We start from the raw sequence: 23,234 nt of genomic DNA, 5'->3' as shown, positions 1-23,234 counted from the left end.
GAGCTCGAGGGTAGTATAAAGGAGTGCAGGCTGGAAGTGCAAGTTAATCATCATTGTACTTGGTGTAGTTATATACTTGTGGACACAAAAGAACTTTAAGGAAATGCAAAGCTTACCACGGTTCACAAAGGTTCCACGAGAAATGCTTTGTTCTAATTTGGCGAGCGCTTAAATACGAGCGCTAAGATTACGAAATATGAATTGCTTCCGCGGAACCAGTGCGGAATTCGGAGTCTGGCCGACCTTGCAAGCAAACTTGATCTCCTCTTTATCTCCCAAAACATATTCCGACCTGGTTAGATTATAACTGATTGGGTGAAACTCGTGGCATATTAATTCAAGTCGGCTCGTTCCTAGGTTCTATTAAGAATATTCACACTCAATTCACCTGCAGGCTAGAATGCATTTCCGCCTCTAACTTACATTTAGTGATACCGGCATGGTCGTCAATCGGTCGATAAGAGCATCATGCATCTGATTATCATCGACAACTTCTTGTAAATCCAAAAAGAAGGTGATCGCTGGAGGATAGGCACCGATTGATTGCAGCAAGCTGAAAGTATGGGTAAAAACTGCTCTATAGTATAGATCATTCCAATTATTCATATCTAGCGTCAGAAAAACTGTCACTTGCGCATATATCAAGATGACAGTACAGGAGCTGCGTCAAGACCCAAAGGAAGCATATTCTGATCTCGCAATGCTGCTTTCTCCCAAGATGAAGTGCGCAGCTATTTCAGAAAGGGAAAGGCAGTCAGTGAGCAACATCGAAGAAGAACTAGCATGCCATGAAAGGACACTAACATGCTCAATCGCCTCGGTAGTCGAAAGGATATTCATGTGATCGGGGACGAAGCCCCCATTCTAGTGCAAAAGATCAGAGCAGGCCGGATGCTTGAAGAGAGAAGACAGTACCACTTGAGACTCGTCAAGATCGCGGAAGGCATGCCGCATGTCCAGAGGAAGTTGCGTAGGTATTACAAGTACATGGATGGTCGGAGAGAAGGGTTTAGATATTGCCACCTTCTTCGCCATGGCCTAACATATAAAATCATGTGGGAGATTTTTTCATAGCAGAGACATGATGCTTACCATGACGGTTTGAATTGCTAGAGAGATATCGGAACGTTTGGAACGTGCATGTTTTCCAACCAGGACAAAGAATTCCAAAGAGCAGTCGATAATGTACACTGATTGCTGAAGTATAGTCTCTGCCGATATCAATGCAACAGCACGAATCTGCATCCATGTTAGGTGCAAGCCAACCGCATGTAATCAAACAGCATACCGGGTCGCCTTCGACTGTGACATCCACGATCCAGCATCGAGGATCACTGGGAGCAGAAGCATTTCTAAATCTCCAATAGTCTGCCTTGGCGTAATCCCCAGAGTCACCAAGGACCATCCAGAACATCTCGTCATCTACATCATTGTCACCTTCTCGAAGTTCCTTGATAGAAGTCCCTTTCGCGGCGGAAACCTGTGCGTAATCTCGGGCAGCATTGCGTTCCTTCGGAGTTGACCCACAACCATGCCAAACATAAATCTGGTCAAGGATAGAGACACAATAGCTATAGCCTGAACACAGGTTTCGGATGTTCTGTAATCAGGAGTTCAACGTTGTTCCAGGTCTGTTCATGCGAGTAGCATACCAAATCCAACTCGTCAATATATATGTGTTCCCCGCTCGAGCGCACCACGTGCATTGCTGTATTTTCAGAAGTCCAGTGCGTGCGAGTACCCTAGGGAATGGATATTAACGTAAAAGCATAACAACAACATCATGAGGTATTATGATACCGACCTGCCGGATTGCAATCTTTCCTCCAAGAATATGAACAAGTTCTGGAGGTTCGTGTCGTTGGAACACTGTTTCCTGGAAGTCATTCCTATATTTTATATCCAATTCTTCCCTTAAAAATATATCCTCACCAGAGCTGATCCATACCGTCTTGCAAGCTCATCTGCCTTCTTCTCCTCTCTCTCGCCAAATCGGCATTGTTTCCCATGCCAGCACCAAACCTTCGTGGAAACAAGCCCACCGTCACGGGCCTTTCCGCGGTGTACAATCACCAAAGCCTCCGTATCGTAGAAAATATGAATATCGCGCAGGACGGGAGTCGCGGTACCGTTATTGATGGATAAAGTCTCAACAGAGATGATGTGAATATTCGGGTCAGCACTAAACGTTGGAGGAACAGATTTCAACAGAGCATCCACATCGACATTTGGCAGGGATTCGTTCGTGTGATCTGTCAGAAGAATCGAATCAGTAATTACTTGACGCCAAACAATGTAGCTCAACTCACCGATGTGCACGACATCGAACACTAGAGATGAACTTGACGCAGTGCGCTGAATAGTTGGCTTGACTCCCAGACTACTTTTGGAGCTTTCACCGACGAGTTTAGAATCCAGCAACGCCTCCCCAGATGATTTTGCCAATGTTCCTGCTGGAGATGACACGGGGGTCTTCACTTCCTTCAGCGGCGGCATCATAAAAGAGGAGTATTTCTCAGTGCTCGACTTCCTCTTCTCAGCCTGAGAACTCGGGATGCTAGGAGCAGGTAGACTCAACGCGCAATCGTTTCCCTGCTGGGCCCCACTCAAAGCTTGCGCAACGTCCATGACGGTGGCACGATTCCCTGTGTTAGGAGTGCGGCCATGTCTCGCTAGCGAAGGTGAGACCGCGCGCTCCTTTCCAAAAGGAGGTTTCTCCTTCACCTTCTCTGCAGCTTCTGGTGCAGCCGCTAGGCCAGGCAGCGCCAGTCTTCCCACCATACCCTGCGGTTTTTGACTCGGGGGAGGCTGGCCTGCAGTAGAATTTGAGGATGCGATAGGCTTTACACCAATCAATGTCGGTTCTGTCCAGCGGTCTGTGACGCGACCAGTGGTGTTGGATGGTGCGATCGTCAGTGTAAGCTGTGACTGAGGTTCCAGTTGAGATCGTATCATTGGCTGGGTGGGAGCAATTGGAAGCAATTGAGTGTTTTTTGTCGAGGTGATCGATTCTAGCGCAATCGGTTGTGGTAAAGTGGCTTTTACATCAAGAGGCTGTCCTTCAGGAGAAGCAACATGCGCAGAACCACCTGTTTTGCGAGGTTTCTTCGCTCTATCCTTGGTTGGCTAGTAATTCAGAAGCCGGAAAACAGAAAAAAATCGAATCACAGCAAAAAGAGTGCGTATTCCGATTAAAAACCATCATATACCATTAAACGAAACCAAGATATCAAAAAATGTGGATATAAAGAAAAAATCCATCAACCATCGATGCATTCAGCATTACCGGAGAGCACGCACATGACTCAATGGCTTGTTAGGAGACGAAGATACACGCGTCCTCGCCTCACTCCCGTCCGCTTTCACCCCGAGTTCATCAACATTGCGAACGACTGGATCATCACCGGTCTTGGTTGGCTTGATGTATGCAATCATTGTGGTGGAGGATCCTAAGTTATGATTCGCGCTCTCGGGAAGAGCACTGGTCTTCCCAGATGGCGTTTTCGGAAGGGTGGGAATAGATACAGCGCTCTTCGAAGGAAATTCCGTGTCGTGCGTTTTCACTTCTGCCTGCCTGGCTTCTGGTGTCCTTCCGCGGTTTGCCGGGAATGGGGATTGTGGGGGCAGTGATGGTGTTCCTGCATTATTCATTGCAGGCTGCCAACGGTCTAAGACACTTGCTCTTCTAGCATTCTTATCTCGCGTTTCACTGGCAGCTTGACTTGGGGATCCAAATGTGCTCTCCCTCCTCGCGGCTCCTGCTGCTGATTCGAGGCGCCCACTGGCTTGAACAACACTCTGCACAAAGCCACGACCCTGCAGCCGGCTGATACTTGGCGTTGGATCCTTGGTAGATGAATTGACAGGCGGACACAGAAAGGCAGGGGAGACCCCTCGTGATGGCTGTGGAGAGTAAGTCTGCCGCACAGGGGACGTTGGAGTGACAGATGGAATTGGAGTAGACTGTTGTCTAGGTGTCCAAGAGGGCTGAGAGGAATTTGAACGTGTATAAATTGGGCTCTTCGTGCGACCAGAATCTGCATCAGGCGTTTTTGCACGATTGGGCTCAGGGTTGGGGGTCTTCGCCCGAGTATATTCAGGATTAGGCGTCTTGGAGTATACAGATTCTGTCACCGTCTTAGCACGGACAGATTCAGGATTGGGAGTCTTCACACGAGTTTCAGTAACAGGTGTCTTGGGGCGCATCTCCGCAGTGATGGGGGTTTTCGACCGAGATTCAACGAGGGAACTTGGTGGAACCACAGCAGTTCTGGCACCATAGTTCTGAGATAAACGGTAAGAAGGCGAGTGTGGCGTTTCTACTCTCAACTGTGCTGAAATGTTGCCCGCGGGAGTGCTTATCCTGCGCTCCCGGATGCCTGGCCCTACAAGTCCTGGGTTCAGAGACTGCGGCTGACTTTCAAGTTGTTCCACATAACGACGGGCGACCGAGGAAGTACTAGTAGTACGGGATCTCACGATATCTGGTGTGGAAGTGGGAAATGCACGAGCGGGTGTGCCAGCTGAAGGTGGAGATGTGGCAGCTGCAGGAGGTTGTACACCTACTTTGGCCATCCCCGGCATAGCGATTCCATTTCTTCCGAATATTGGATGTACGGGACCGTGATCCTTACGCCCATCATGCACAACAGTGGCATCCTGTTGTGGCTCGTGGCGTTTCAATCGAGGGCCAGCAGCAGTCGATCCACCCATAAATGCAGCCAATGACATAGGGACTCTCTGGGGCGTTGTATTAGACGACACCGCCGGTTTATGTGAAGGTATAGCTCGAGGTGGCTTCTCTGAGGCAGGTGCACTGGTAGTGTTGCCCGCAAGCAGATCATTTGGCGAAGGAGTGACACTAGATGATGAATCCTGTAACTTGCCTATGCAATCATCTACAAGTTAGAGAATATGGAAGTGTCCACGCCAAGAGATACCGACCCAGATCAATGCCATGCATGCCGACGCCGAAATCACCGCTCATGCCCGATGTACTTCGTCTCATCCTCGCAAGTCGTGCCCGCACGATTTCTTCCTCGAGACGACGCTGCTCTGCCTCATCATCCGCGTTGACCTGGCGTTGCATTGCCTTGATCTTGCTCGTCCACTCCGCAAGGCCGTTGTCAGCTGTATTGGAAGTGGTATAAACAGGTGCAGGCGGAAGATCAAAGCGCGGCGAGCGAGGTGTGCCTGTTTGCATCGTGGACATCGACCGACTATATGTCAGTCAGAGAGATTACTCGTTGACTCAGTGAGTAAGGCCTTGGATCGCAGCGTATGGGAACAACTGTCTGAACCCTCAAGTCCAGATGAGTGTGGAGGCTGACGTAATTCCTCATTAGGCTCCCAATTTCCCCTGCTGTGATTGCAAGAGATCGGCGCATCGACAATATTAATGTACTCTATGAGCACAAACAATTGTATAATGTTCATGATTGTAAATAATTCACCAAGTTGCTCAATAGTCCAAATAACTTCATAAGTCCATCACGAAACTTAAGCAAAGATTGCAAAGGCGGCTGAAACGGCTGCAACAGCAGCAGCACCCATGTTGAGACTACTAACAGAAAGCGCAATAGCACCACTACTGCTGGTTGTTGAAGAGGAATTGCCTGCTGTCGCCTGAATACTAGAAGGCATCTGACCATCTGCCAGAGGATGTGAGCGCGTTGACGAAATAAAATGAAACCAAAGTTACCTGTGTAGTTGGCACCACATTCGGATGAGAGTGAGCTTTGAGCAGTGGTAGCAATTTCAGGAAGACCCTGACTAAGGACGGTATAGGCGGCCTTAGTGCAATTGGTGCAGACAGCACTCGAGGGAATTCCAGTGCTCTGACCGGATACCAATTTTGTGACAAGTGTGATTATGCTATTTAGCGAAAGAGTCGTCGTGGCAGACTGTATGCCCGTGAGCATCTCAGGAACACAATGAGTGGTCAGCAAAATGCTAAAAATTGATTAGAAAAAAGGGAAAAGTAAATGATAGTTGCTCAACTCACTCCTCCAAACACAAAAGCTGTCGAACAGTAGGGTAAGAGGCCTGAATGGATGTGACAATAGCAGTGGGATCGGTGGTAATTACTCCAAGACTCGAGAGATCAGTAGAACATCCCGAAATGACCTCTGTTACGACAGTTTGGAGGGTCGAGTTACTACAGGCGGCTTGAGAGCACAAGCCAGAAATCCAGGTGTTGACACCAGGAATAATCGAACTTGAGTTTGAGTTCGTGATAACGAGCGAGATCAGCCCTGATGGATTCAAACATGCGGCACTGGACGAGGTTGAAATGTTAAGCAGTGCACTCTGGCACTGCGAAGAGAGTCCCCTGAACACAAAAAATATCAGCCCAGTCTTCCCCAAAAAAACTTTGCTCTAACGTACGATTGAGCAACGGCGAAACCAGCGCCAGCTAGAATAATTGCAAAGTTGAAGAACATCGTGAGTTTTCAAGGATTAAGTTATTGAATGAAAGGGAAGATTTGAAGAAAAATAGTTGAAAGATTACCGGGGGAGAATTCAAAAAAAAAGTGGGAGAGCCTGCTGCGCAGTTCACTGAGGCCCATCTGCTTTATATTGTCCACAGTGGTGTGATGGACATCGGGATTCCACAACTTTTTTTCGGATGCAATCAATCCTGTGCAGCGGCATAGGTGCATGTTGGGGGCAAGACTGCGCAACCACTGGCATGGTTTCCGACAATGTCTCGTCCGTAAGTAGTAGCTCAAAATTCTTTTGCCTTGAGCGCGCTGGCTATAGTATGCAGCAGTGACCATTGTTTTTGTCATAAAGAGATAGTTCCGGCTGTCTCAATTGTCCATTCTATAAGGCCTGTCTATTTTTTCTACCTCGCTCCTATATAAATAGGCAGGATACTCACAGCGGTGTTGTCGCATCTGTTGGCATGTTGGCATGGCGGTATTGTATGTTTTGGAAATACAATCACCATCTGGCCTGGTGCCAATATTGGGACCAGACAGTGCAGGTTGACCTAGTACTCAAATTTCAAAGGTGGAGGTGTTGTTGAGCACTTGTGTGCGCCTAATTAGGATACGACGTAAAGCCGCGGAAGATCCCATAACAGAAGGTTACGCCTTCTGTTCCAATACATCCAACGCAATTGCGATTCCTTATCCTTTCACAATTCATTTCTCTCAGTGGCCATAAAGATCGACCGACTCACTTGGTCTTTTCGTTCTCCCCTCTTTCGTTCTCTCTTATTTGTACGGAACTGGGATTTAGTCTTGTATCATAGTACTAGAGGCTATCACGCCCCGCGCAAGTCCCGCGTAGGACACCCTCATTTTACTTGTCCCAAGATCTGTAAGTCTTTATCTATCTATCTGATTATCGCTATGATAATTCTGATATCCTTGACGCGTCGAAAGACCACATTCGACGCGTTAAAATTTAAATCTCTCTAGTGACCGAAACCGTGATGGCTAAAAATCGCGCAACCAGCCCCGCGTCGCCTTCCCCGTTAGAGCGCTCATCATCGCGATCCGCTGCGGACCACCTTCCACCAAGGCCCTATAGAAGCCTAGTAAAAAAATCAACATCACGAGCGGAAGGAGTGGTCTGTAAGAAGCGCAAGCGGTCCACTGAAGCACGTGAACGCAAGGATTCCAATGACGGAGACAGGATGTGTCTTGCCCAGAGGCTGCGTCATGATGATGATGCCTTTATTACTGACCGCTATGCACGGTCTGGCCTTTGGCGCGCGCCTTCCTATCGTAAGGAGCACCGCCGTAGCAGCTCCCCTGCACCTAACAACCACAAGGACAGCAAAGGCCCCTCGTTCCATATTACCAAATCTTCTGATCGCCGCACTTCTAACGATAAGGGAAAAGAAAAAACCTCTTCTTTACCCTCCCTGAATAATGGATGTTCTGGATCTGTAAGTGCCCGTCATGATGGACAGCACCCTGCATCGCAAGGCGTGCCATCTGTACAGTCCGTGGATAGATTTCTAGACAGCATCGATTTGAGCATTACTCCTTCATGCAATCCGGTGCTTGCCAAGAGCAAGGTTCCCGCGACACCAATCCAGCAAGTACTTCCCCCAACTCCTGTATCCATTGCACCCATTTCCCTGCCTTTGCCAGAATCTTCTACAGTTGAGCTTCGACCAATTCCCTTCACTTTTGGACCGGAGAGGCTTTCTCTCTTGCACCACGGACACCCGTTGAGTTACGACTTGAATCTACTTCCTGATGACCCTATTGGTCCTATCACATTGCTTGGAGCAACTCAGAGCGAACCTGGCGCATATCTTGTTGCCGCAGCACACTATAGGCGGACTGGCCGTTCTCGTGCAGCTTGCAAGGTGATTAGGGCCTTGCTTGGCAAGCACGCCTCTGCTACTCGTGCGGGCGGTGTTTTGACTGGGAAAAACAAAGAAAATGGTGAAATTATTGTCCTGGAATTATCACTAATTATGTTGGGTACTGACGTCTCTCAAAGGTCCCTTCCATCAGGCTTCCTCATCGCTAGCGAAATCTCCCGCACCTGCCGTATTTACACCCATAGACGTCAACACCACAGCTCACGAAGCCGCTGTCTTACGATCTGCCATTCTCGTTCTCGCAGCCTGTCAGCTGGACATAAGCCGCGATTCTTCATCTCCCGAAGAGAAGATAGCACATGCAACCGCTGCTCAGGAACTTTTCCGTACGATATACGGAACGAAAAACGACTTTATTTCTTCCGAGTCAGGAAATACTAGTACAGATGTGAACGCCCTAGGACTGGCTTTTGCAGATCACGCCCGAACTCTTTCCACCGCCAACAACAGCCTACCGATTTCTATGTCCAAGCAAACATCAGGCGTCCCCACCGCTCCCGCTTCTACTCGTATTCTAGCTCTAGAGGATGAGCTCCGACTCACGCGCATAGCCAAGTCCACAATTGAAGCCGACTTTGCTGCTGCAAAGAAGCGCCAGGAACGCACTGACCTTTCTGTCAGAGAAGCTGAGACCCGTTCTCGCGACGCCCTCCGATTACTTGAGTCCGAGAGGGATGAGGTCCACAACTTGAAGCGTCGACTCGTAGAGACGGAACGGAAGGTGTCGGAAATGGAACAGTCGGCTGCTGGTGCCGAGTCACGCGTGTGGGTGAGGCTGCGGGACATGGTTTATGATCAGTTTGGGAGCACAAGAGGTTTTTGATGCGTGAGCTAAGTGTGCTTACGTTCGTCTTTTCATCTTTTCAGAACATTGCGGGGTTTTAGAATCAGGACCAGTCATGTGGTGCATCTCATCACAACCCCATCACCATCATCATTGCCACTTGTACATCATATCATTTCCTGCAGCATTCGAGATACCGTGTTTCACAGTCCACAAAAGTGTATGTTCTTGTAATTATCCTCCATGTATGGAACTAGCATAGCGAGAGAACAGGAGGATACGTTCCATTGGAATTGTGTGATGTGAGGAAGCTGAACGTCTATGCTCTTAAGCTTGATCCCCCACCTATCGTGCCTGAAATTTAAGCGCTGAGCGCTGAGCCTCGATATCTCCGACCTTGTAAGGGCCCCTATGACCTGCGGCTTATTCCGGCCCACCTTACGGCAGAAGGTACTGTTTCATGTACGTATATCGGACGACTTAAGTAAGTCAGGTAAAGGGTATTTTTAGGTTGGCTGGCATGCTCAGGCTAACCGTTTTTTCCTTGTCCAACTTCATGCATCATGTTTGCCTGCCCACCCGCCACTCGCTTAGTCCGCTGTGTTCTCGCGCAGTGTCCCACCTCTCCCGCTGGCATTTTTGCTCGAGTTTCTCCCGACTGGCACATAATAATCTGTGTTGTTTTAACTGATTGAATAGTCACTACATCAGGACATACAGAATAATTTGTAAGTACCCTCAGCCTTGGATCGTCACCCGCTATTCTGATAGTGTGTGGAGGATTGTGCAGTTGCAGGTTGAAACGTTGAATGTCTACGGACATGGCGGGTTGCATATGCTACCGCAGCACTGTTGTCCTTACTACTGAAAAGGAACGATTATGCTTATTGGTTTATAGTCTGACGGTCTAGGGACTAGCTGGCTCCTGGATCTACATTCTCATTTTCTTCCCAAGGTCTTGCCCATGACATGATCATCTACCATAATAACTTGCCAGCTTCTCCCCTGGACTGGCCGTTTCGTCACTCGTGGGACGACATGCTGCTCTCTGCTGATTTCACGCGATTTACGCTCCAAGCGAATGTACACTCGCATCGCAGGAGTCTCCTCGTGCAGCCCTCTCCACTTCTATGTCATCTCCGGCATCCGTCAAAGAAGGTCAGAAGATTGTCCAAAAACGGTGAGGGCTGCGCGGCATTCAAATATTTGAATCCGCGGGTAGTTAGTGCCTCAGCCGATCAGCCAAATGTGTTCTACCCGTTTTTCTCCATCAAGCTTCTAGCCTCTGGGATTCAGACAAACACGCTCGTCTGATGAACTTCTTACGTCCCGGCGCGCACCGTACATTGCACAGGGATAGGAATGTGGGGGAAATCGGGCGTCGCTCAAGGGATCCGTAGTAACTGTTGAACATACAGACGTGGCAATAATGTTGGCATCGTCCGAAATCAATGGTATGGACAGATTTATTTCGTACAGCCTGTCCGCAGCTCGGTAACCTGCGTTGTTGATATTACGGTCTTCAATCTAGTGGACATTTCCCATGTAATATTAGTACTCGTCTATAGCTACGGTACAGATCACTTGGCTAGTCTGTGTCGCGTGTAAAATATATAGTTTATGTTCAGCTAGCAGGCACTGCCAAATATTACGAAAGTACTATCTGATCTGTGTAAACGGACAGGGCCGGCCGGTCCAGGGACTGCCTGGGAAATGGATCGTGGTATATTGCCGCAACATTACCGTTCGAATTTCATCGCCTCATTTCCTGCCTCAAACATAACACTGTCCCTGTTCTTTGATTTTCCTATACGTCCCCCTTTGAGTTGGCAGTGTACCGGGTTGTTCATCGGTTATTGACGACGGTGTCGAGCTTCGCTCACTGTTTACATCCACGGCCAGCCTACGTATCGTCCAGCTGGGGAACCTTTATTGTTCCCTGGACTCTCACCGACAATTTTGGTCGGGTTATTTCAAGCGTTATGGCTGCGGTCTCGACCATTATTCAACCTTCGCGACCTGACTGTAGTCCTGTTCCGTCAACTCTTCCCCCGAATCTTCATGTCAATATCTTTCAACGTAGCCTCGCCATTTCTGATCTCGATTTCAAGGACAACCGATACCCCACTCTCACCCTAGACAAGAGCTTCCATAACACTAGTCCCATGATTATTGGGTCCACAGGTCCGCAGACTTGGGGAGCGACTGAACACCAACATCCTTCATCTCGTTCGGAAGCAATGGAACAAGCGCCTCAGAACAAAGAGGATTTCAATGCTGATGACCAACAAGGCTTACAGCTCAATGTGATCTCTAGCTCCTTGTCACAGGGGACAGCCCACCGTGTCGGCGAACGTTATAGCCTTGACGATAACGTTCGGACATCCGGCAGCGGAGGGTTGATAAATTCGCATCTTTTCGATGACTCATTCAAGTCCGCTGGGGAGTCTTTCACAACTTTACCTTCACCTCCACAAGCATTTCGCGATGTTCCGACTTCCCTCAAACCTGCCAGCAACCGGCAGCCCTCTTATCCCCAACTCGATGCTCCTGGTCCATCCAGATTACCACCCCCAAATGGGGTATCCACATCACGATCCTACAGTCCCACTATGGGCATCACGATTCCCATTTCTTCTAGTCCACGTGCATACGCCCAACATCCCACTTACATCACCCCTGCCGCTGCCCCAGATCCGATCAATCCCATTCTCTCCCCAAATCCCCCAACTCCTCCTGAGGAAATATGTGTAGAGTGTGCAATGCGTGACCAGGACATGGCAGATGTAGTCGTAGTCGGTCCTGGGATGTGGGAACGTGAAAGTGATGTACTCTATGAGGAGTTACTTCGCAGAGAACAGGAGGACGAGGCAGCTGGAGTCTTATCATCCGAGTGCTCTTCGAAACCTAGAGCACGAGGCGGACGCTTAACTGAACAAAACATCAAAATATGGCACACGATGGTAAGCAAATCTGGTCGGCTCATTATTAGTGATTTTAATCATTCAAACTAGACTCCTCGAGAACCAGCATCGAAACAGCAGACTCTGGAGCAGTACGTGAAGGCACAGCGGAGTCTCCTCGAGGCTGAGGCACTTGCACACGCACGTGCTATGCAAGAATCGATGCAACTGGAGCACAAGATGCGAGATACGTACTCACAATTCCGCCGTTCAGCCTATGATTTGAACGGCGGAGTAGAAGACGCTGCTTTTCGTCTCAAGCCACCCCATGTATCCATTGGCCAGAATGGGGCCCTCGGCCATCATATCCGGAGTCCTTCACGTGACTTCACAGTTCTGGAGAACGGTCTCATCGTTGAGCATGTCGACATTCGTAAAGAAGAAAAAGAAGAAGAGCGCCGCCGTAGGAATGAGAAGCGGGATCGTCGCGGCCGGAAGTCTTCTAGAAGTTCTGCGGTGGACGTCACCTCCCTTTACTCGGTCCACAGTCTAGGTCCGCATACTGACAGTGGTCTTGGCCCAATGCAAAGCTCGCGGTACTCTGCTATAAGCTCCATCAGGCCAGTCAGCTCTCTGACTGCGCCAACGGACAGGCAGCAAAGTTTGGGTCAGGTTTATTCGCAAGCATCATTCTCAGATGCGCACAGCCGAGGGTCTGCTTCTCCACGGCGCTCACGTTTCTTTGGCTTCAAGAATTTGAGTACTACATGGCGTAGCCAGGATAGTTTCGCTCAATCGGGGATGTCAGGCAGTATGATTGATATGCAGTACGTATTTTTATCCATAAAAGGGTCATTTCCATAATATATTTGTAGCGTGGCCCTGCATCATGAAAGCACTGGACTTCGCGTACGATCGCCTGTCGGCGATCGGAGTATGCTATCTACTCCCAGACATAGTCAACTGTGGCCACCAGTGGAACCCCAGGAACCCCTTGATACGCCGGTCGACGAGAAGGACAAATCGAAGAAGAAGCGCAAGGGTATTGCAAAGATATGGAAGCTCGTCAGGGGAAACAAAGAGAATCCGCAGGACCATGCGAGCAGCCGAGATTTGGCTCGGTCTCAAGATACTGAGCGGAATGAGGATGACTTGCCTTTGGCGCCTCCACCCCCTTTGTCATATCTGGTCGAAAGAGGACCAGGAGAGCACCTGGGAAGCAGTGGGCGCCACGTGTCCACTCCATCGCTTCCTTCGACATCCTCGCCGCGCAACCAATTTTCTTCTTCAGGCATGTCCCCTTCGACAGCGCCGTCTAGCCTCCTTCCCTCACCTACTTCTTCACGTCCATCAGGCATAGATCGTGATGCTGACCGCAAAAGCAGCGCACAAATTGACGAGAAAGAGAATTATGCCGTTGTTGCTGACGAGAGCGGCAGACTAAAGTCACTTCATCCTGTTATCTCCGAGCCTGATATCCGTCAGAAGCTCCAGCAGAATACTTTTGCCTCCACCAATGGCATGACACTTCCCAGAACGACCAAGCCACAAGTCATGCTTGCTCGGGAAAAGTCTTTGCCACCCCTTCCCGGTGAGGCCAAACTTCGACCGAACAATCCTGGTGCGGAATCACGGCCGCAGACACTATACACCTATGATCCTCGTCAGGTTGGTCAGGAATCTAGTGATGTTACTCTACCACATGCACCGTTCCACACAGAACCCAGACGACAGTCTTTCAGTGGTTCCACCTCCCGTCCTAACCTGGGTATTCAGACCATGATGCCCTTGGGTGCACACGATCCTTCAAAAGGTCCTGGTGGTATGTACAATGAGTTTGGCATCTCCAGACGCTCGCTTGGCCCCTTGGAGCACATCGATGAAAATCCTCAGCCATTTACACCCAGTAAGCGGAGGAGCAGATTTGGACTTGCGTCCTTGCTGGGTAGGAAATCTACACAACCAGAGCCAGCCAAAGGTAGCGACTCGCATGAATTCCCGCGGTTAACGACGTCACTCTTCGAGGGTGAAGATAACCTCACGACGACATATACCCATTCCATATCTCGCCAAAGTGCAGGTCCGCGTATGTCTATCACCTCCCGCAAGGCGCTGGAGGAGCGGGTCGAGCAAGACCGAGAATTTATCGCGTATCGCTACCCCTCCCATGACCAGCGCCTTGATATCCTGCGGTGACGCAACACCATCGTTCATGCCCCCTTTCACGTTCCCTGCTGTCTCCTCGCATGACGACCTTATCTTGTTTAGTGTCTGTATATCATCCTGCGTTACATCCTCCGCCTCTGCATTTTACTTAGGTTTCTGCATCCATTTTTACCAGGAACAAATGCTCGCGTTCCCGCTCCAGGACTTTGACTGCATGTTTTTCGTATGTAATCATCACGGTCATTTCTGCTTACTTTCACATTACTTTCACATGTAAATGCATCCATTCACCGCTTGAACCGTTTGTAATTTCCAATTGGGTAACACGTGACCTATACCGCGCGACGCGTTTCACTCCTTGAGTAATATCTTCTACGTTTCCTCTGTAAAGCAAACAAGTCGGAACACTATCTCTGTTTGAAAAATGGTATGGAATCCTTTTGCCGTTATTGGTTGGTCATGCAACATTTTTAGGCACCACGAGGTCTGTCTTTGGAAGAGAAACGCGCTAAGTTATTGGAGATATTCCACGACTCAGTGAGTTATCACCCGGGCCTTTGCAATTCGATCTTTCTGAACTGACAGAATATGGGTGTCAGAAAGACTTCTATCAAGTGTGACCTATCTTATCTCTCAGATGACTCACTCTGACTTTTGATTGTTCTATAGTTGAAGGAGCTTGAGAAGCTGGGTCCCAAGCTCAAGGGAATTGGTATGACTATTTGTTACACTGATCGGATAACGCTTAAAAGATCCCAAGTTTCCCAGACGGTCAAAGAAGTCTTACAGTCCCTCGTCGACGATGGCCTTGTCCAGGGTGATAAAATCGGTGCTTCAAACTGTATGCCTCCAAACCTGGATATATGCGCTTGATATGCGCAAGAACCCAGATGCTAACCATGTTTTAAGTTTTCTGGAGCTTTCCTTCGCAAAGAGGAACTATTGTTGGACTGTTCGCTTCTCAAGATGCGAGCTATACTGACATGCGCACGCCATAGGTCCAAAACCGCCTGGACAGCGTGAAGGAGACAAGGGCCAGTCACGAGGCTCAGCTAGCTGAGCTAAAAACAGCTATCGAACATGAGAGAACTCTCAGACCCCTAAGTGTTGGTTTCGTTTTCATCCGACGAATAATAAATAATCAGGGAGAAAATAGGACTCTCGTGCGGCAGCGTTGGAGCAGCTTACTTCCATGAAAAAGCAACTCGCTGTTCTACAAGAAGAAATCGATGCTTACGGCGCTTGTGATCCTGTGAAAGTTGAAGAGAAAAGGAGAGCCGTCACACTGGCACACGAGGCGGCAGTACGGTGGACAGGTCAGTAAATGCCCGTTAGATCATTTGTTATTTAGCGACAACCTCTTCAGACAACTATTCCATCCTTCTTTCACATTTCACTCGCCAAACTGGGATGGACGCACAAGACGTCAGGAGGTATTTGGAGATCGGAGATGATTATGAGGATATCTTCTGAAGTTTTGTCCATTCGTAACAATTACACTATGTCTAAATCACTCATACAAATGCTTTCTCTGTCGTCACTAAAATTGCTACTGCGTGCCCTCTCCACTGATATGATGACTGGTCGCGATGCAGCTTTGAATGTAGACAATTCTTTGATCGATGCGGCAGACCCACTATCCCGCGAGTTGAGGCTCACAAGGAGGGTATTGCAGTATAGCGAACAAAGAGGTAAGTCAAACAAGACGTACACCGCAGTATTTGGAAAGCCAAGATACTGAAAAGCGATATGAGCACAACAAATATCCGAATTGTCATGATAACTCACTGTAACCATGTCGAGAATAGCGAATAAAGTGGTCCAAATTCCACTCAACACTGAGAAAACGATCAAGCGATAGATCATGTCGCTCAATCTGTTCACAAGAACAAGGTGTTCAGCAAGAGTCAGGCTTCTTCCAGAAGAGAACTCACGCAAACGTCATGGCTTGTCTGTGCAACATGCGCAAATATTTGGCCAAAAAAAATGCAGTCGCAATATTAACAAATGCCATGACGGCAAGATAAGAAACCACGATTCCCTTTCAATGAATGTAAGGTTGCATGAAATGGGACAGACTTTGGCATGTTATTATCACCTTCAGCGATGCGGTAAAGAAAACATTCTTCCCACTTTGAAAACTATGACGCGTTCCTGACAGTAGATCTGATGTTCGAGTGAAACGCTCACCTCTCAGCGACACAATCTATGAATGACGTTTAGTCACAAAAACATCGAGGAGCCACAAACGTACAAATTGCAGCCCCCACTTCAAAAAGAGCCAAAGGGATCTATTTGGAGAGCCACCTTAAGTGTAGACTTTAGTGCACAGCTGAACTGATCCTGACCCAGAGCGAGGGGAGCACCCTTGATCTCGTTTCGCTGACTTCACCAAGACGTTAGTTAAGTATGTCAGTCTACAAACCGCGTAGACCTACGTCTTTGTGCTTTGACGACAAATATTCCTTGTACACAAACAGAAACAAGGGCCTAGTTATCTCAGGAATGAGCAAACGCGAAGAAAGGTTCGGATTATGATCTCACCGAGAGAAGAAATCCAATCTGTGCTGCATTAGTACAATATATGATCGTAATGCTAGACGACTCACTGAGGACACCCTATAACAATATTAATCTCATACAGAAATGACATACAGGATACTTACGGAAGGACCATCTCAAAAAATGAAAAATCTCCAAAGTGAACGACTAGGTAAGCGTACGCTGCACTTGATGTCTGGAGATTGTCGGATCAGAGATAAGTATCTTGCTTACCTCCATGCATTATCAGCATTGTCTGTGCAGCGTTCATTATACTAAACCACAAACCACAACAATATTAGCAGGAAACGTTGAAAGACTTGCAGGTAACAAACAATATAATAGCGACCTTCGGTAAGCTCAGGAACGTTCACGGAACAGAGACGACAAAAAGATATTCACCGTAGTTTTTAGCCATCGATCATCTCTGACATAACTATAAATTGGGTCAAGCAAGCACTTGCACCGTTGGCAGAGTTTACCAACCGGGTATAATAAGAAAAGCTAGAAAATGGTGAGGATGCGATTGAGTACATGCGTGATTGCTCACGTTTGCACGCAAGACACTCCCCAGAGTATAGCGCAGAGAACTGTTGAGAGGAAATAAGCTCCATACGTTACTCCGAGAGGAAACGGCGGCATCGCGATCAACGCGTTAGAGAGTGAGGATCTATGGACACTAACAGGCAGGGAAAAAAGGTAGTATCATTTTCTGGGCACGTTTTTTGAGGTGAGATTCAGATTAGCGTCACTTGCCGTTACTGTCACTGTAAAATTAGACCCCTGATAAGATTTGTTCGCTTATGAACACTGAGAAGAAAGGCTATGCACACTGAGAAAGAAAGGATATGGACACCTCGTCGGGAAAGAGGATCTGAAACTTGCCAGTCCATCACCGCTGCAAAAAGTTTCGAAGCCAAGCAGTGAATATGATCACCCGGTCAATTATTCGCACAACGTTGTCTTCGGCGGGTCACCTTTTGGAGCTATATCCATCCTATCCCCCCTTATCCCGAAGCAAACCAAATTGAGGAAGAACCCTCCGTAGCCATGATGGAGCACTGGACACAGGGTATTTTGCCGTACTTCAAGACGTACGTGTTGTCAAGGATCATGGGAGCGAAGCACCGGCAGTGCCCGACTGGTTGCGACTTGTCGAACACGGTAACTTACCATTTCCTGTGTTGCGGCAGAGTTCTAGCTATAGAAAGCTTTAATTAGACTTGTTTAGAGTTTTCACCTGAATTATTACGGAGGGTTCGAAAGCGAAAATTTCGGAATAGGACAAGGCTCACAATTAATTTCAACTCAAGCAGTGGCAAGAATTGGCCAGGAAAGCGACATAAAACAAACTTGGATGCGTATGCATACTAGCGCTGGTATGTACATTGTGACTCGGTAATCACAAATGTCAAAAGGCGTGCCATGGGCAAAGAGATGTCATAGGTACTGAGACCGCTTGTCAAAAAAAGTTTGATGCTTACGGTGAGCTTACGGCTCTGGCACGTGATGGAGCAACGCGATTGGTGGGCAGCTGCGCCATGGGAAGGGGAGGATTACAAACGGTCCAAACGGTCTGACCGTTTTTGCAACTCCGCCAGACCGTTTGGACCTTTTCCTAAGCACGTGACTTTTGTCGTCACGTGACACGTTGGAGTTTTGCCCCAAGACGAACGTTTTGCCTCTAAGACGAAGGTATTCAGCTCAAAGGACGAGACTGGGACGCACCGATTTTCGAGCAATAGACAGTACCATTCATAGCACAAAGACCTTGCAATGATTGTGATTGAAAAAAGTAAACTATTAGGTGCGTAAACGATCTGTAAGAAGACAAAGGCATGAAATGAATTAAAATGCAAACACCAATCTCAAACGAAACTACGGCTGCTGCAGGAAATTGATCCTCAACCACTGCTTGTCGTTGCGGACAACAATGTGATCACGAGGAGTCGATGGGTCCACGATGAAGTCTGTAAACAGCTGGAAAAGCACTGCACCATCCTCGTGGATCTCAGTGCGTGAGACAAGCAGCTTCGCGAAGGCCTCTGTTTCAAGCAAGTCCATCTCTCCCGGTCCCTGCAAGGAAATGTACTCATAGACACGCTGAACAGCCAACAAAAATGCGTGCGGATGGAATGTGCAGCCTTCGGAGAACAGACCTTGAGGCTGAGGCCAGGGAGGGAGATCTTCGCCGCTGTTCTTTGACACCTGCTTGACACCATCAGCACAGTAGCCCCGCTTGTGGTTGAGTGGCGAGTTTTCGGGGCCAGGGTACATGATCGTTTGGCAGCGTGAGCATGTCTGCGCCTTTCGGGGCTAAACAGTGAAAATTTCAGCATGAAACTTGGTGTTGAACTTGAGTGAACTGACCTTTTTCCCTCGCTCCTGCTTGACAAGAGGTACAACAGAACAATGGTGGCGCCAAAATGTCTCATTGTTCCTCTTTGCTGTGTGTTCATAATCCAGATGTCAGAAAATACAGAGTGATGCAAGAGAAATATCGATAAACTCACAGGTATATTCATCTCTGATGATGCAGTTCATCAGTTTGGGCTCGATGTCACCCAGCGCACGTAGGAGGGCTTGTGGGTTCTTCTGAATGACCAACCGGCCAGCTGTCTGTGTGAGACGACGGTTGTACTCCTCCGTTGCCAGCACCCAGCGCTTCGAAGTCATTTGATATGACAGCCATTTTAACTTGGCCCGCATGTCCATAAACAGGTAGAACTCGTCTGAATTTTGAAGGGTCAGTGAGCGAGGATTAATACCTGTAGCAATGGAGAATAAGTGCTGAGACCGGGTAATTGTGTTGTTGATGCCAGCGCTGGGGCAATCCTGTGAGAATTCGGGAGGAAGTTTTCGCGTGTAACGTTGGTCGGGTGTGGTGGGACATACCTCTGCAGTAGCCCCAGGAATCACTGGGTAATCGCTGGTGACTGCTGGGTGACCCCCAGTAATGGCGTTGCTGATGCCAGTGCTGGGGCAATCCTGTGAGAATTAGGGAGGAAGTTTTCACGTGTAACATTGGTCGGGTGTGGTGGGACATACCTCTGTAGTAGCCCCAGGAATCACTGGGTAATCGCTGGTGACTGCTGGGTGACCCCCAGTAATGGCATTGCTGATGCCAGCGCTGGGGGTAATGGTGTTGCTGATGCAAGTGCTGGGGCAATCCTGTGAGAATTAGGGAGGAAGTTTTCGCGTGTAATGTTGGTCGGGTGTGATGGGATGGGACATACCTCTGCAGTAGCACCAGGAATCACTGGGCGATCCTCCAAGAATTTGGGAGGAAGTTTTCATGTGTAACGTCGGTCAGGTGTGATTGAGTTGTTGATGCCAGCGCTAGTGACTGCTGGATGACCCTGTGAGAATTTGGGAGGAAGTTTTCGTGAGTATCATTGATCAAGGATGGTGGTATGACAACATACCTCTGTGACAGGCCTGTGGAGCTCTCTGGGTCGCATTACAATGTGACCAGAAGAAAAGTAGCCATTGAGTGTCTTGGTGCCGGCTGAAACCAAAGTCCGTGGTCGTTTTGAAGTATTGCCGCTGTCCAACTCATCATTGGCATCAAAGGAGACACAAGAGACCTTGCGTTTGGTTGGAGAGGCAGGTACGACTTTGGTAGCATGTGGCAGCAGCGGCTGTGTAGCAGGTTGGTCAAGGAGCGCCGGATCAATCTGCCAGTCTTCGATCATGATGCTGCGGCTGGCTTCGGTCGCAAAATCTATAGTCCCACCAGTAAAGCTATCTGTGCAAACTTCAAAGTTATGTGTGAGTGTGAGTTTGGTGTCTGCAGTCTCTTCCTTGACGAGCAAACCACCAAATGTAGTTGTATTATCTGACGCTACAAGTCCAAAGGTCTCGCCGGAGTCCACATCTGGGAGTTCTGGTAGAGGAAGCAGCCGTGTGTCCTTCTCGTGCAGTCCGTTGTAGAGTCTTGCTATGTGGTTAGAGAGCTGGATGTGATGGGAGCCATGAGTGAATTTGACAAAGGGTGTCATTTGACGCCTACTGGAAGCGACCCTAATGTTTCGACGGAGGACAAAGTCGTGACCAAGCGCAGACAGCATCACAATCCCACTCGGTTGGGCACACTGCAACGAGTTCCAGCCCTTGTGGGTGCCCTCAACGCGGCTGCCATCAGACCGGATGTCTTGATCTGAGCGCTCGAGACACCCTTTTCGGATGTATTTAAGTTGTTCTTGATGTACCTAGCAGGATATGACACTGTGAGACTCCATTTCCACTGCTAATGAAGCAGGCAGACTTACCTTCTGAGCCGCTGCTGACCACACACCTTTTTCAGCCCATTTGTCAAACACTGCAACAAGGCGCCGCTCTTGTTCACCACGATCCCAGTACTCTGCTCCACGTCCATGTTCTGCGTGTTTCTTGAGGATCGCACCCGAAATATCAGCAGTGATGGCACTACGGAATGGGCTCTTGCTGGTGTTCAAGATTGCAGCAACGTATCTTCATTTGGTGAGGGTTCCTGTTAGTGAGAGTAGTATAGCTCATGCTGAAGTTACATACCTTGCACTAAAATGCCAGACATCCAGCTTAGCCTCTGTCTCAGGCATGGCAGAAGCCACCGCGCCGTGTATGTGGCAGCAGTTGTCGGCGACCATCATCTTTGGTTGCGGGAGGTTGAGGCCACGCAGTAGCTCTGTGATCTCAGCATTCGCGCGTGTCTGACAGAAACACTTGCAAACAGGGCGTATCAGCGTCAACTTTTTCAAAGTCAGATGGAAGTACTCACCCAAGCAATGATCTCATTGCTTTCATTCAGCACAGTGAGTATCCCGCCCTTGATCTCCCTTGTCTTTTGCCCGTCCTTGTTTGTGAGTGTGGCCTTGTTTGACGCTTTGAAAGTGTTGTCGAGAAAACCGCATATTGCTGACAAACAAATGGTGAGTGCGTAAGTCTATTTGTGTATTTGGTCTTGTACTTACCAGATAGTGACTTCAAATACAGCGCGCTCTCATCCTGCCTGGTGCAAGTCGAAAAATCAACGAAGACCTCAGTTATTATTTCATTTGAGATTGACTTGTTATTGTAGCCGAGCTGGTCATCTGGTTCTGAGAACGCTTGAAGCCCAGATCCTGCGGTCATGCTACCAGCGGCGCCATGGTTAAAGTAATGTCCGAGTCCAAGTGTGCGTGAGTTTGAGCTGTTTGAAGATTCGTAAGTGCTGACTGCTTCGAGATATTCCAGCATTCGGCACTTATATTCGAATAGATGCAGCTCTATAAGTGCATTGAGCTGCTGCATCGATGACGTAGCATGATACTTACGTCGGATGCGTTCTTCAAGACCTGCAGATGTCGAAGATGGCCGTAACTCGACGAGCAGGTCGAACAAGTCCCGTGTCAATGCACACCGGTAGAAAAAGATCGGTATGCCCCCTGCTGAGGTCTGAATATGTCAGATCAACTGACACAGGTCTTCTGCCGGTGCACAAGACTCACGTGGTATTCTCCAGTGCTCCCAAAACTTCCAATACATGGCACTGGTCATTGTGAAGCAATAGCCCTCAATGCTTGAGTCCACCAAGTCCGAATGGTGAGTGGTGCTGTTTCTGGTTTTCAGCTTTGACTTTGATGTCTCCTTGCAGCGGTTGCACCGCAGTTGTGCACCGAGAGCCATCTCTTCACAGAGTATACCGTGGAGTTCTCGAGGTCCTTTGCTTGTCCATCCCTCCCAAGTCATGTCCTTGTCAGACCCGCATCTCGGACACCGTGCAAGCTGTGGGTAGTAGAATGGGTGCACAATATTGAGTGGCTTGAGGTACTGTATCGTCAGATCAACGGCTCCACCACCTGACCACTTCTGGATGTGCAGGTAGGATGGAGGCATAAACCGAGGCCCAAGCAATGGTATGTTGACTCCCAGCTTGTTGGTCTCGCCTTTCTTTGACCGTCTTCTCATCTTCTCCCACAGGAACTGGACGTACTCGACAATCTCAGACTCCCACTGTAGCTGAAACTGCGGACGTGAGTTGTTCATATGGCTGCATGCCTCATTCCATGTGCTGACATGTTTTTCTACCTTTTTTTTTGGTTAGTCGAAGGAGGTACCGAGTGCGCGCGCTTCAAGCCGTTCAAGAGAATAAACTCATGCTAACCCTCCAATTCTTCTCGAAGGTGTTTTTCTCGAGAGGAGAGACGGCTGTCGAGTTCTTGAGAAGAGTAAGGATTGTTTTCGGTTCAAAGACCGACATGAGTGCAATGTGTGTACTTGGGTGGCGGGGATGGAATGACAACGTGTTTTAGGGGTCGGGATTCTTTTATCTTAACTACTTCAACCACCACGCTGCCAATATTCAATTTTGTGTTAACTGCTGCACTGAATCGCTGTTTGATTTATTTTCTAATTGGTGGGTTGAGAACATTTAATTTTCCTAGCTATCGTTCATTCAGGGAAGCAAATTCAAGCTAATGAGAGCTAGTACACAGTAATATACTCAATGACCCCACACTTGCATACTTCCTTG

General features: G+C 48.5%; 7 protein-coding genes across 7 annotated transcripts; 3 read left to right on the top strand and 4 right to left on the bottom strand.

The window, feature by feature from the left end:
* Window positions 1-502: 502 nt before the first annotated feature.
* Window positions 503-5,310, bottom strand: F5147DRAFT_686779 (uncharacterized protein). The gene is made up of 11 exons (XM_041436786.1): window positions 4,945-5,310; window positions 3,301-4,886; window positions 2,310-3,126; window positions 1,933-2,252; window positions 1,805-1,876; window positions 1,653-1,742; window positions 1,289-1,600; window positions 1,093-1,239; window positions 916-1,038; window positions 805-864; window positions 503-731 (listed from the first exon to the last, which is right to left on the bottom strand). Exons 1-11 carry the CDS (start codon window positions 5,210-5,212, stop codon window positions 642-644), a joined length of 3,885 nt encoding a protein of 1,294 aa, XP_041294579.1. The 5' UTR covers window positions 5,213-5,310; the 3' UTR covers window positions 503-641.
* A 123-nt stretch (window positions 5,311-5,433) lies between these two features.
* F5147DRAFT_99903 (uncharacterized protein) lies at window positions 5,434-6,675 on the bottom strand. Its single transcript, XM_041444525.1, has 4 exons — window positions 6,388-6,675; window positions 6,005-6,331; window positions 5,702-5,952; window positions 5,434-5,651 (listed from the first exon to the last, which is right to left on the bottom strand). The coding sequence occupies exons 1-4, from the start codon at window positions 6,441-6,443 to the stop codon at window positions 5,500-5,502; spliced, it is 786 nt and encodes a 261-aa protein (XP_041294578.1). The 5' UTR covers window positions 6,444-6,675; the 3' UTR covers window positions 5,434-5,499.
* Window positions 6,676-7,107: 432 nt separating this feature from the next.
* Window positions 7,108-9,415, top strand: F5147DRAFT_686774 (uncharacterized protein). The gene is made up of 3 exons (XM_041436785.1): window positions 7,108-7,326; window positions 7,392-8,408; window positions 8,467-9,415. The coding sequence occupies exons 2-3, from the start codon at window positions 7,442-7,444 to the stop codon at window positions 9,168-9,170; spliced, it is 1,671 nt and encodes a 556-aa protein (XP_041294577.1). The 5' UTR covers window positions 7,108-7,326; window positions 7,392-7,441; the 3' UTR covers window positions 9,171-9,415.
* A 1,488-nt stretch (window positions 9,416-10,903) lies between these two features.
* On the top strand, window positions 10,904-14,577 carry F5147DRAFT_686768 (uncharacterized protein). Its single transcript, XM_041436784.1, has 3 exons — window positions 10,904-12,094; window positions 12,146-12,861; window positions 12,910-14,577. Exons 1-3 carry the CDS (start codon window positions 11,114-11,116, stop codon window positions 14,228-14,230), a joined length of 3,018 nt encoding a protein of 1,005 aa, XP_041294576.1. The 5' UTR covers window positions 10,904-11,113; the 3' UTR covers window positions 14,231-14,577.
* A 2-nt stretch (window positions 14,578-14,579) lies between these two features.
* On the top strand, window positions 14,580-15,684 carry F5147DRAFT_99859 (meiotic nuclear division protein 1). The gene is made up of 9 exons (XM_041444523.1): window positions 14,580-14,627; window positions 14,675-14,737; window positions 14,800-14,814; window positions 14,870-14,912; window positions 14,961-15,041; window positions 15,110-15,144; window positions 15,199-15,306; window positions 15,357-15,516; window positions 15,567-15,684. The coding sequence occupies exons 1-9, from the start codon at window positions 14,625-14,627 to the stop codon at window positions 15,671-15,673; spliced, it is 615 nt and encodes a 204-aa protein (XP_041294575.1). The 5' UTR covers window positions 14,580-14,624; the 3' UTR covers window positions 15,674-15,684.
* F5147DRAFT_99869 (uncharacterized protein) lies at window positions 15,567-16,992 on the bottom strand. Its single transcript, XM_041444524.1, has 12 exons — window positions 16,976-16,992; window positions 16,867-16,924; window positions 16,810-16,819; window positions 16,745-16,762; window positions 16,639-16,690; window positions 16,549-16,586; window positions 16,455-16,491; window positions 16,391-16,406; window positions 16,299-16,341; window positions 16,135-16,241; window positions 15,989-16,076; window positions 15,567-15,937 (listed from the first exon to the last, which is right to left on the bottom strand). The coding sequence occupies exons 1-12, from the start codon at window positions 16,983-16,985 to the stop codon at window positions 15,695-15,697; spliced, it is 720 nt and encodes a 239-aa protein (XP_041294574.1). The 5' UTR covers window positions 16,986-16,992; the 3' UTR covers window positions 15,567-15,694.
* Window positions 16,993-18,619: 1,627 nt separating this feature from the next.
* On the bottom strand, window positions 18,620-22,961 carry F5147DRAFT_759957 (uncharacterized protein; the record flags this gene model as incomplete). The annotated part of the gene is made up of 14 exons (XM_041440465.1): window positions 18,620-19,057; window positions 19,112-19,188; window positions 19,255-19,576; window positions 19,637-19,729; window positions 19,790-19,912; window positions 19,978-20,010; window positions 20,167-20,952; window positions 21,013-21,214; window positions 21,275-21,444; window positions 21,501-21,637; window positions 21,694-21,987; window positions 22,036-22,146; window positions 22,210-22,726; window positions 22,866-22,961. The coding sequence occupies 14 exons, from the start codon at window positions 22,959-22,961 to the stop codon at window positions 18,620-18,622; spliced, it is 3,399 nt and encodes a 1,132-aa protein (XP_041294573.1).
* Window positions 22,962-23,234: the final 273 nt, after the last annotated feature.

Source organism: Suillus discolor (genome assembly GCF_016758755.1).
Source record: "Suillus discolor strain FC423 chromosome Unknown F5147scaffold_18, whole genome shotgun sequence".
Classification (NCBI taxonomy): domain Eukaryota; kingdom Fungi; phylum Basidiomycota; class Agaricomycetes; order Boletales; family Suillaceae; genus Suillus; species Suillus discolor.
The sequence above is the reverse complement of the archived record's forward strand: the minus strand, read 5'-3'. Positions and strand labels throughout refer to the sequence as shown.